Raw genomic sequence first — 12,748 nt, 5'->3', positions numbered from 1 at the left:
GCTGAAGGAGGCCTAGAGAGCCGCGCGTGCCGCGCCACCGAGACCGGAAGGAGGCGGTACAGACCTGGAGGACGACCGCGGAGCTGAGCGCTTAGAGCCGCCGAACCATAGAGATCGGAAATAGGAGCGAGCGGCAGCGCCGGAAAGGAGGCCAAGAGCGCGGGCGGCGAGGCAAGATGGCGGCAACCAAGAGGAAACGGCGTGGAGGCTTTGCAGTTCAGGCGAAGAAGCCAAAAAGAAACGAAAAAGATGCGGAGCCGCCAGCTAAGCGGCACGCCACAGCAGAGGAGGTGGAGGAAGAAGAGGGGGACCGGATCCCAGGCCCCGTTTGCAAGGTAGGAGGGGATGTCCCCGGGCTACACCTGCGGCGGCGGCTCTGTGCGTCTTTTCTTGGGTTACTTACTTGACTACAGCCCTGCTTAATTTCAGAGTAGCCCGGGTGTTAACGGTAGGTCGGTTTTAGCAATTCTCCCGGCCAGACTGGGCACGGAGTTTGCAGCTAATCCTTGTGCACGTGGCCGTCTTCCTGGAGGCGGCGGGTTTTAAAACCTTCACCCGGCCCACGGGGAAGCGACTTACAGGGTGCTCAGATCCAGCGTTCTTTCTTACTAGTTGTTCAGTTTTGTTTTGGTTTTTTTTAATGTTTTTGGAGAGTAGTGCTTTTCCTTGGTTGTTTCTCGCTATTATTTCTCCAGTGATTAGTATGCCCATATACTGCCATAGTCAGCCACTCTCAGTCAGGGATCCTGAAGTATGTTAGGGGAGCCTTTAAAAAGTTGTTGCCCTTGGGACTGTGACTCTGACTTGTTAACCAGGTCATTAACTCAAGAGATACTGAAAAATAGACTAGATAGTATGAGCTTTACTTGTATTCAACAGACATTGAATGTGCCATGCACTGTACCAAGTTAGGCTTCCTTTGGGTTTGAGATTGCAAAGATGACTAGAATGTGACCTCTTCCTCCTGAAATGTTGGAGTTTAGGAGGAAACTTAAGAATTCAAATAAGTTGATGGTTTTTATTCAAAAGAAGTGCACACAAGTTGTTGGAATTAGCTTTCATTCAACTAAGAACTCTTTTTAAGCTAGACAGAATACTGTGAACAAGGATTATCTTTGACATTAATTTCTGCGTCCTCCGCACTTAGCATAGTACTCTAGCGCGGAATAGGTGATAAGTAAACGACCCCGTGTGGTGTGATGGCAAGCTCTAAGAAAGAAGTGAGCTCTGTGGAATGAAAGATAAGTGTAAATTCTAGCCCTGTTATTAACAGCAACATTCTGTGCTCTTTTCTGACCTGCAGATTGGGGGGCAGGGGGAGGGAATATTTACTTTTTATGAAAAATAAGCTGGACTTGTACACTTCCAGTAAATGTTAGTGTTCTCTTCCCTTGAGCTAGGTAGTATCTATAATCTGAGCCATACTTCGATACATTCTATGGAAATGCAGGAGATAGAGATTATTTTTACCCTAGTATAGTAAGATAAAGAATCATGAAGGATTTAGCCCGTAAGCTGCATATCAGAGGAAGTGTAGAATTTTGACATTCAAAAAATGAGAGGGAACACTCCAAGGGAGAAAAAAAAAAAACCGATGAAAGACTTTGAAGTAGGGAAATGCTGAAAAATGTAAAAAATAGAGCCAGATTGGATTGCATTAGGCTTCATTTGGGGCAATAATGATGTAGACGTGAAAATCTATTTTAAAATTCAGTGTCAAAGCTGTGTCATTTGAACTTTGTTTAGAAAACTCTGGGAAGTAAGGATGTGATGGAAGTATTACTTTAAAAATGGTCCAGCGTGGTGGCTCACGCCTGTTAATCCCAGCACTTTGGGAGGCCGAGGCGGGTGGATCACTAGGTCAGGAGTTCAAGACCAGCCTGGCCAAGATGGTGAAACCCCGTCTCTACTAACACTACAAAAAAAAAAAAAAAAAAAAATCAGCCAGGTGCAGTGGCGGGCACTTGTAATCCCAGCTACTCGGGAGTCTGAGGCAGGAGAATCGCTTGAACCTGGGAGGTGGAGGTTGCAGTGAGCCGAGATCGCGCCACTGCACTCCAGCCTGGGTGACAGAGTGAGACTCCATCTCAAACAAACAAACAAAAAAAGTAAACTGTTGAAAAAGCTAGTCAACCATATCTATTGGAGGTGCTCATGTCTGGGAAGGTTAGCCATTTAGGAGTTTTGCAGTTAATATAAGACTCTAAGTAAGTGCAGTGTGAATAAGAAAGGATTAAGAGTTGTGGGAAATTATTATGAGACATCTGTCATGGAGAGCACAGAAATAAAAGGGCTAAGAAAGAACTTCTAGGGTTGGAAGGAGGAATTGGAGAGATTGAAGTTGAAAAACAAACCAAGGAGGGCATTTCTGGGTGGCAGATGTGGTCAGTGAATGTTGGTGAGAGATGAAATTAAAGGAGTCAGGATGGTTTGACTTGGTTATGAGCTACTTGGAAGCTCATAAAAAACAAACAGGGCCAGGTGCGGTGGTTCTTACCTATAATCCCAGCACTTTGGGAGGCCAAGCCACTTGAGCCCAGGTGTTGGAGACCAGCCTGGGCAACATAGGGAGACTCCCGTCTCTACAAAAAAAAAAAAAAAACTAGCTGGACATGGTGGCACATGCCTGTAGTCTCCAGCTACTGTAGATGCTGGGGTGGGAGGATCACTTACTTGAACCCAGGAACTTGAAACTGCAGTGAGCCGTGAGCACTTCAGCCTGGGCAACAGTGTGAGACCCTGTCACAAAACAAGATCAGTTCAGTATAAGATTTTAAAATCTTTTAACGTTTTCTTTTTCTTTAGGGAAAGTGGAAAAATAAGGAACGGATTCTCATCTTTTCTTCCAGAGGAATAAATTTTAGGACAAGACATTTAATGCAGGACTTGAGAATGTTGATGCCTCATTCTAAAGCAGGTGCCTTTATATCATATACTTTAGAAATTTCTATCTATAAACTTACCTATTTTTATGTTTTCACTTATTTTATATATTCTTCATTTGTTCAGTGTTCTCACAAAAAAAACACAATGCCTTTTATCCTTTCAAGTGCCACAATTTTTCCAGTTATAACATTTCGTAAGAAATTCTTTAGATTTCATTAGGTAGATTCTTTACTTTTTAAAACAGGTGTCCTAATATTATTGAAACATTTCTTGAAGGTCCAGGAATGCCTTCACTGTAATGCTCCTGAAGGTCCTGAGATAGGTGGGATGGTTTGTCCTAAGTGCTAAGGACTGCCACATGTTGCTTTTTGGGTCTTTTTTTTTTTTTTTTTTTTTTTTTTTAACTGTTTTTATTGAAAAATGGACCTGGGATAGAATTCGAAGCACCTTTTAAGTTGGAGTCAGAGCCTATTTCTAAATGCCAGGTTATTTATTTATTTTTAAGCAATGGGTTATTTTACAGGCAAGAACAGTATGGCCGGGCATGGTAGCTCATGCCTGTAATCCCAGCACTTTGGGAGGCCGAGGTGGGTGGAACACTTGAGTCCAGGAGTTTCAGACCATCCTGGGCAACATGGTGAAACCCTGTCTCTACAAAATAAAAAAAAAAAATGAAAAAAGTAAAGTAAATTAGCCAAGTGAGGGGGTCACTTGCCTGCAGTCCCAGCTACTCAGGAGTCTCAAGCAGGAGGATGGCTTGAGCCCAGGAGGTCAAGGCTGTCATGAGCCGTGATTGTGCCACTACATTTCAGCCTGGGCAAGGAGCAAGACCCTGTCTCAAAAAAAAAAAAAAAAAAAAGTTTGGAACAGTGGTGTGGCAGCGCCATCATATGGCTGTTGTTGTGCTTATGTTGAGAGGTGCTTTGGGTTTTTTTTGGTTTTTGTTTTTTATTTTTAAAATTTTAACTTATTTTAGATTCAAGGAGTATATGTGCAGGTTTGTTACACGGGCATAAAGTCAGTTTTCGTTGACACCTAAGATTAAAAAGTGAAAGATATTTTCATTGAAACTGGTTTCCTTTAACATAGTCTTTGGTTTGTGAGAATTTTCCCATTTTTGAAAAGGATTCCTAGAATACCTTAATACTGAGAAACACTGCTTACACTGTAATTTCTAATTCTTACAGACTATATTTTACTTATTTTCTTTACATTTACAAAGAGTCAAGATTTTTTGAGCGATTGTTTCCAGCTCTTGTTTTGAAAATTAGTAATAAAATCTCCTTTAAACTGAAGAGTGTAAAAACACTTTATTTTCTGGATAGCATATGTGGTTTGATTGAAATAACTTTGAAATCACCTTTAATTTACTTGCTTTTTCTTTTTTTTCTTTTTCTAGATACTAAAATGGATCGTAAGGATAAGCTATTTGTGATTAACGAGGTAATTTTGGAAAGTAATTGCAATAAAATATTTTAAAAATGTTAACTGGCTCATTTCAAAAATAAGTCATTCAGTGACTTTAAAAATTATTTTGTAAAAACTATTCAGACACATTTTATTAACTCTTCAATAACTGGTCTTCCAAATTTTTATCTCTCACAGTTTAGTGCTTCATTCATTTCTGTTTGTTTTGTCTGAACAAGCATATTGAAATTTCCTCAGGAGAAGGATTATGTCCCATTTTTTAACCCCGTAGTGTCTAGTATTATGCTAAATCCATAGTAGGTACTCAAAAAATTATCAGTCAACATATATAAAGTAAAATAAGTCCATTAAACATATATATATATAAAACCCACATGGTAAAAAGTGTTTTGCCAGTATTAAAAGTGATTTGTGTGGAACTGGCTATTAAGGTATTACAAACTATGAATAGGTTACATTTTCAAAGTATTGTTTAAGATACTACACTTACGTGTTTTTTTTAACCTCTGGAAGCACAGAACATAAATTTACATTTTAAAGCAAAATTTTCAAAACTTAGAAGAATTAGGATCATTTTTTCACTATTAGCCGCCTTTAGAGCACAAATTTTTGAACCTCTGCTGTAATACCACATTATTCTATGTGCTGTAGAAACTGTTCAACAGAGCAATGTCCCTGTCATTATGGAACTTACATTCTAATGGAGACAGGCCATAAACAACGTTTATAATTTCAAGTAAAGATAGGAGAAATAAAGCAGGTTATAGGTTTTGGACAGCTGAGGCTACACCGGAAAAACCTGTTCAAAGGGATGGTGTTTAATATTTGAGCAGAGACGTAGTGAAGGAGAAATATGGTAAAAGACCATCTAGCTAGAGAAAATGGCAACTACAAAGGCCCAGAAGTGGCACAAACTTCCTATTTTTGTGTTTATTCTAAGACCAGTAAGAAACAAAAGTTGTGTTTTTTTTTTTTAAGTTGTTAGGGTTTGTTTATTTGTTTAACTGGTTTTGGAGACAAAAGTCTCACTGTGTTACCCAGGCTGGAGTGAAGTGGTATGATCTCAGCTCACTGCAGCCTCTGCTTCCTGGGTTTAAGCAATTCTCCTGCCTCAGCCTCCTGAGTAGCTGGGACGACAGGCACACGCCACTATGCCCAGCTAATTTTTTGTATTTTTAGTAGAGACGGAGCTTTGCCAGGTTGCTCAGACAATTCACCTACCTCGGCCTCCCAAAGTGCTGGGGTTATAGGCATGAGCCACCTCATCCAGCCATAAGTTGTTAGGTTTAACGTCTTAAATAATTTGGAGTTTAAGAGTACTATATTAATTAGAGTTTATGAATACTACAGTAATACAAGCCTTCTCTCCTGTAATGTTTTTGTATCTTCTCAAGTGTGACTTTTGTAAGCCTTCAAGACATTGAAGTTTAATTTGAAATAGGTTTGATATACTTAGGCTTTTCACCCAATCCCTTAGTGATTTTATAGAACCAAATCACCAGAAATGATAGTATAAATGAAGAACAACTTAAGTTTTGTGATCTTAGAATCAAAAAGCTAAAAAGTTAAAAATCAAAATAATCATTAAAAAGGATGTTTTTAGTTCTATAAGTACTGCATTTTCATAAGATTGGCTAAGAAGATCGATTATGAAGGATTAACATAAGAAGATTAGTTGTGGTATGCTTTATCTGTAGGGCATCTATTTTTAGTCTTTGTAGTTGGTCAATGGGACTATGGGCAGAAGAGGTTCCTGGCCAGGCGAGGTGGCTCACACCTGTAATCCCAGCACTTTGGGAGGCCGAGGCAGGCAGATCACCTGAGGTTGGGAGTTCAAGACCAGCCAGACCAACATGGAGAAACCCCATCTCTACTAAAAATACAAAATTAGCGGGGTGTGATGGCACAGGCCTGTAATATCCCGGCTACTCCGGAGGCTGAAGCAGGAGAATCATTTGAACCTGGGAGGTGGAGGTTGCGGCGAGCCGAGATCGTGCCATTGCACTCCAGCCTGGGCAACAAGAGCGAAACTCCATCGCAAAAAAAAAAAAAAAAAAAAGGAGGGAGGTTTCCAGTAATCAGAAGTGAGACCATTTTAGATGCTAGGCCCAAAAATATGATAGATAATTTCACCCAAGATATGGGCAGAGCATCTAGTTTACCTTGGGTAGAATACCTAAGAGGAACTTTAAAGGTTCCTTCTGTGAATAAATACATGTTTAGGCCTTTGTAGCCTATTAGCCTGGTTAGGTATTTTTGAGATAATCTGGATGATATTAATCACATATAATTACTTTAGTTCTCATTTATATTATCTACTTCATTTTCCTATACTTTGCTTCCTTTAGGTTTGTGAAATGAAGAACTGTAATAAATGCATCTATTTTGAAGCTAAGAAAAAACAGGATCTCTATATGTGGTAAGAGAATGTATTAAGATTTTGGTTAAACTCATTTAAGTGGATTTGTTCTGTGTACCTTTTATGTTATAGACTCCTAGTCTTTCATGTTAAGGGTTGAGAATGAAGCAAACTTTTGATTTCACAAAACTTGATACCTTTAAAGAAAATTAAATATATAAATATTATAAGCATATTATTTATGGTGAATAGGTGGTAAGCATTGACTACATTTGCTAATTAGTTGAAAAAGCTTACTCCATATCTTTCAGGCTTTCAAATTCACCTCACGGACCATCTGCTAAATTCCTTGTTCAAAATAGTAAGTTGACTCAATAAATTTTTTTAGATGAGGAAATTAAAAGTAATCTTTTGAAATAGTTGTGCAAAAGTTACAACTATTTTTGTTTTTGTTGTAATTTTTCTAGTTCATACCCTCGCTGAACTAAAGATGACTGGAAACTGTTTGAAAGGTTCTCGGCCCCTTTTGTCTTTTGACCCTGTAAGTTTCTCATTCAGTGTATGAGGTCTAATTTTCTTATCTGGCATGGTTGTTTTTAGTAGATAAAGTTGTGTTATTCAATTTAGTTTCACCCCCACCTTGATTTTATGGATTATCAATTCTTTCAGGTACATTTATAATGAGGTTATAGCCAAGTTATAGAAACAAATGAGCAAACAATTTTAAACAAGGCAGTCTACTGTTAAATAATATGCTTACCTTATTTTTATAGGCTTTTGATGAATTACCACATTATGCTTTGTTAAAAGAACTCTTAATTCAGGTAAATATCTTTAAAATTAGCTATCCAAAATATACATGATATATCTTGGAATAAGGAACTAACATACACTTTTTTAACTAGATCTTTAGTACACCACGGTATCATCCCAAAAGCCAACCATTTGTGGACCACGTGTTTACTTTCACCATTTTGGATAATAGGATATGGTTTCGGAACTTTCAGGTAAGCTTTACTTGATTTTTAATTATACCTTTTTTTTAATTGAGTTTATTTATTTATGTTTTGAGACAGAGTCTCGCTCTTGTTGCCCAGGCTGGACTGCAGTGGCACAATCTTGGCTCACTGCAACCTCTACCTCCCGGGTTCAAGCTTCTGCTCCCTCAGTCTCCTGAGTAGCTGGGATTACAAGCACCCATCATCACGCCTGGCTAATTTTTGTAGTTTTAGTAGAGACGGGGTTTCGCCATGTTGGCCAGGCTGGTCTCAAACTCCTGACCTCAGGCGATCTGCCCGCCTTGGCCTCCCAAAGTGCTGGGATTCCAGGCGTGAGCCACTACACCCGGCCTAATTTTTTTTTTTAGAGATAGAGTGTCGCAATGTTGCCTAGGTTGGTCTTGAACCTCCTGGCCTCAAATCATTCCTCCTCAGCATCTTGAGTAGGTGGGATTGCAGGTGTGAGCCACTGTGCCTGGTCAATTTTTAGTTAAACTTTTAGATAAGGATATACAGGATATATATATATATATATACACACACACACACACAGGATATATAAATTTTTATATATATATAAATTATATATATATTTATATATAAATTATATTATATATATTTATATATAATATATATTATATATATAATATATATTATATATAAATTATATATAATTTATATATATAAAAGGATATACAGGATATACAAAAAATGCAAATAATTCTTTTGTTTTAAATAGCTTCCTTTTCCCTAAAGAGATTGCTGCAAGTAACTATGTACTGTCTTATATCTTAAGTGATCTCTACCTACTTCTATTCATGACTGTTAGTTGATACAGAGTATGGATTTCCTAATAAGCCATTATATATTTAACTTTATAGAAAGGGAATAGCTTGAAGATCCGTGAGATACTTGGGTTCCTAATTTGTAGAAAGTGCTGTAAAGGATACAGTAAAATAGAAGTTTCTCTCTAAAAGCTTAGAAGTTTCTCTCTCAAAGCACCTCAAGGGTTAAGACCTAGCAAAATGTAATTGCTATAGAAGGCATTCAATGGCAGCGGTTAGGTAATGAGTCACACAGTGACTCATTCAGGAGAAAAGAGGAGGTGATTCTAGAAATCTTGAAGCAGGAGTTTGGCAAGATAAGTGCAGAAAGATGAAGAGGTGGAAGAGAACAGCAAGAACAAAATTTTAGACAGTATATGACATAAACTGAGATCTTTTCTGCATATTTTATATTGGATACCTGGCATGTGAGTTGAACACATCATCCTAACCTCTGAGGGTAGACATGCCTGAACTAATAGATAACATAAATATTTGTTGTTCAGAAGTTGCCTTTTAATTCCATAATCAGTAGCTATTAAATAAATTTGACTACATATCCTTTTAATCTAACTTGAATTAGATTTATAAAAACAATTTAGGGATTGATTTAAGTTTCAAGAGTTCCCCCATAATGTGCTTTAATACATTTTGTTAATAGTGGTTACTGTTTTAAAATCCTGTTTAACCAGTTTTTCAAGGATATATGCATTGTGATAAGCAAGATGTGAACCAAAATCTAGTTACTCAATTTTAAAAGAACTCACTGAAAAAACACTTTTCCATGACAACTTCCTATAAGTACTAATAGATTTCAGAAAATATTGATGATTTGGCATTTACCAAGTTTCACCCCCACCTTGATTTTATGGATTATCAGTTCTTTCAGGCACATTTATAATGAGGTTATAGCCAGTATACCTTTTGGGAATAATGTAACCAAACCAAAATGAAATGTTTCCTTTTTATTAAAGATCATAGAAGAAGATGCTGCTCTTGTAGAAATAGGACCTCGTTTTGTCTTAAATCTCATAAAGATTTTCCAGGGAAGTTTTGGAGGACCAACTTTATATGAAAATCCTCACTACCAGTCACCAAACATGGTAAGCGGTTATGTCATTCAGTAGTCTTCAATGTACCAGAACCCTTTGGCCAAAATGATTCTGTGAAGTAATTGCTGTTTTATTACCTGTGAAACTGAATTTGGTTTTTGCTGCATAGAGACTTGGAAATTACTCCTTTTTTTCATGACACTGGTTGAAAGGATATATGGTTCATAACTGAAAGTCTTTGCCTTATATAAAATGTTTATTTTTATTTCAAAAGCATCTAATCTTTTTTTTTTTTTTTTTAGCATCGGCGTGTCATAAGATCCATCACAGCTGCAAAATACAGAGAGAAACAGCAAGTGAAAGATGTGCAAAAACTGAGAAAGAAAGAGCCGAAGACTCTTCTTCCACATGATCCCACTGCAGATGTTTTTGTAACACCAGCTGAGGAGAAACCAATAGAAATACAGTGGGTAAAACCAGAGCCAAAAGTTGATTTGAAAGCAAGAAAGAAACGGATTTACAAAAGGCAAAGAAAAATGAAACAGAGGATGGACAGTGGGAAAACAAAATAAGTCAATGGAAACCTGATTTGTTTTTCAGTTACTTTGTATTTATTTTGTATTCAATGTGTAAATACTTTTATTATCTAATACTATCTTACGTCTAATTAGTGTAGCATTTACAAGAAAGAAAAATTAAGATCTTAAAATCAGTGATTATCTTTTTCTAAATAAAATGTCACCAGAATTCATCAGTTAATTTCTGATTTCTTTTTGAAGTTTGTGTTGCTAAAAATGTAGCACACTTAATGTAGCCTGTTCTCTTGGGTTGGAATTTTTGGTTTAGCAAAGCTGAAATTCAGACATTTATTAGGTCATATTATTTGTAAAGGCATTCAACACTTCGAGAGCATCGGTTGTGGATGGTACACTGTGGAGCAGACTGGTAGAAAGGAAGGCATCTCACTGAAGTTTACTCAGTCATCAGTTAATGAAGCCATGGAAGAACCAACCCCTGATCTGTCACTTCAACAAAGAGTACATTAAAATGTTGAGGTTTTGAGAATCAAATGCATTAATGGCTGTGTTGAAAGCACTTTGTAAATTTTTTATTTTATTATATTTTATTTGTGAGATGGAGTTTCGCTCTTGTTGCCCAGGCCGGAGTGCAATGGCGCGATCTCGGTTCACTGCAACCTCCACCTCCCTGGTTCATGTGATTCTCCTGCCTCAGCCTCCTGAGTAGCTGGGATTACACGCATGTGCCACCACGCCCAGCTAATTTGTATTTTTAGTAGAGTTAGGGTTTCTCCATGTTGGTCAGGCTGGTCTCGAACTCCTGACCTCAGGTGATCTGCCCACCTTGGCCTCCCAAAGTGCTTGGATTACAGGCATGAGCCACCATGCCCGGCCAAATGACATACTTATTTTAGAGGCAGTGTGTATAGATTACTTATTTAGAAAACTAATAGTAAAAGGAGAAAAAAATAGGACAGTTATTAGAGGGGATACCAGAACATTTGAATTTTTCCCCACATGAAAGAGAAACTGCCTATTGTGTAAGGGGGCACTAGGCTTAAGATCTTATGGGTAAATTAGTAACGGAAAGAAAAGATTCTGAGTACCAGTGACCATGGAGGTAGGTGGCTGCTGACATGGACAGATAGAAATACAATAAAATATATGTCTAATGAAATGACACATGTTTCATCACCTGCTTTTTTGACTTCACACTGATTGTTTTTCTATGTGTTTGTTCCACATGTTTACTTGCTAACTGCTAACTGTGTAGTATTCTGTGTACCATAGCTATGTAATTAGTATTTTCAGTTTTTCCTCTTTTTTTTGCTGGTATCGATGCTTGTAGTGAATACTTATCTATATGTGTTACATGTCTTTTTACACAACACTTGGTTTCCTAGAAGTGCAACTTAGGTTAAAGATTATGAACTCTAGGCTTTTTGCTTGTTCCCTCCACCACCATAACCTCACTAGAGGCTATTAGAGGGTTCATTTCCTTGTCCCCTTACCAGTTTCACTATGCATGAAAGAATCTGTCAATTTAATAGGTTAAAAAAAAACAACACTTTTTTTTTTTTAGTTACTGGTTTATCCTTTTTGACTGGACTAATCATGTTTGTTTTTCTGTAGTAGGATTGTCTTTTACTGATTTTGTAAGTGCTTTTATATAGTAAGTTTATTATAGATATCTTTCCTAGTTCACTTACAGTTTAATTTTATGTCTTTATTATTTTAAGTATTTAGGCAGAATGATCAATATTGATGGTTTTTTTTCCTTAAATTTTTTGCTAAGAACGGCCTTCCTGAGTGCTTAATTGGCTACTTGTCTTGAAATAGTCTAAATTAGGAAACTTGAAATCTTGAAGTCATCTAAATTATGCAGGTAATTCAGGTCAGAGGATCACTTGAAATACTTGTATGTGACTAGGGCCAAATCTGGTTAAATGGAAAAAAAACCAAAGTGGCCATTATTTTATTTAGGCAGTTGAATATAGTCTTGGATAAAAATAAGACAGCCGTATTCAGAATTTTGTTTTTAAACACCCACATCTCAGGAACAAGTTAATTATAGGTTATAAACTAGATCAACAAGTTGTAAGTTTGAGTAGAGATATAAACTTGTACTTTTGATGTGTGCATTGTGGAGTTTTGGTGTAATTTCCAATTTCACAATTTTCAATTAACAGTTTCCATAGAGAGATATCCTTATATCTCAAATTCCCTTTCACAATTATATGGATATCTTATTTGAGAATTCTTCTGGAATGGATCATCTCTAAAGTCTGGTCATTTAAAGGGCACCAGTTTAATAAAAGATGTTCCTTTATTTATTAGCGGCAGGGTCTTGCTCTGTCACCCAGGGCTGTAGTGTGGTGGTGTGGTCATAGCTCACTGCAGGCTGTAACTCCTGGGCTCAAGTATTCCTGCCTCAGCCTCCTGAGTAACTAGGACTACATGCCCACGCCACCATGCCTGGCTTTTTTTTTGTAGAGACAAGTTCTCACTATGTTGTCCAGGCTTGTCTTGAACTCTTGGGCTGAAGGGATCCTCCTGCCTCGGCTTCCCAAACTGCTGGGATTACAGGCATGAGCCACCACGCCTGGTCAAGATGTTCCTTTAGACTGAAATTTATATCCAGCATAGTTACCTTTAATTATACATGTTATAGGCAAAAATCCTT

General features: G+C 37.5%; 1 protein-coding gene across 1 annotated transcript; it reads left to right on the top strand.

Annotated features, from left to right (window-relative positions):
• Positions 1-94: 94 nt before the first annotated feature.
• Positions 95-10,298, top strand: BRIX1 (biogenesis of ribosomes BRX1). The gene is made up of 10 exons (XM_016953447.4): positions 95-335; positions 2,806-2,917; positions 4,286-4,329; positions 6,663-6,733; positions 6,985-7,034; positions 7,141-7,214; positions 7,447-7,497; positions 7,579-7,680; positions 9,470-9,598; positions 9,850-10,298. The coding sequence occupies exons 1-10, from the start codon at positions 177-179 to the stop codon at positions 10,117-10,119; spliced, it is 1,062 nt and encodes a 353-aa protein (XP_016808936.2). The 5' UTR covers positions 95-176; the 3' UTR covers positions 10,120-10,298.
• Positions 10,299-12,748: the final 2,450 nt, after the last annotated feature.

The sequence above is a fragment of the Pan troglodytes genome, chromosome 4, assembly GCF_028858775.2.
Source record: "Pan troglodytes isolate AG18354 chromosome 4, NHGRI_mPanTro3-v2.0_pri, whole genome shotgun sequence".
Lineage (NCBI taxonomy): Eukaryota > Metazoa > Chordata > Mammalia > Primates > Hominidae > Pan > Pan troglodytes.
This window is presented reverse-complemented; position numbering and strand designations above follow the sequence as displayed.

What these genes read in the sequence shown, in the direction of transcription:
- BRIX1 (XM_016953447.4), top strand. Translation starts at nt 177, where the DNA reads ATGGCGGCAACCAAGAGGAAACGGCGTGGAGGCTTTGCAGTTCAGGCG. An exon ending in AGCTATTTGTGATTAACGAG is followed by an intron (nt 4,330 to 6,662) that starts GTAATTTTGGAA and finishes TGCTTCCTTTAG; the next exon opens with GTTTGTGAAATGAAGAACTG. An exon ending in AAACAGGATCTCTATATGTG is followed by an intron (nt 6,734 to 6,984) that starts GTAAGAGAATGT and finishes CATATCTTTCAG; the next exon opens with GCTTTCAAATTCACCTCACG.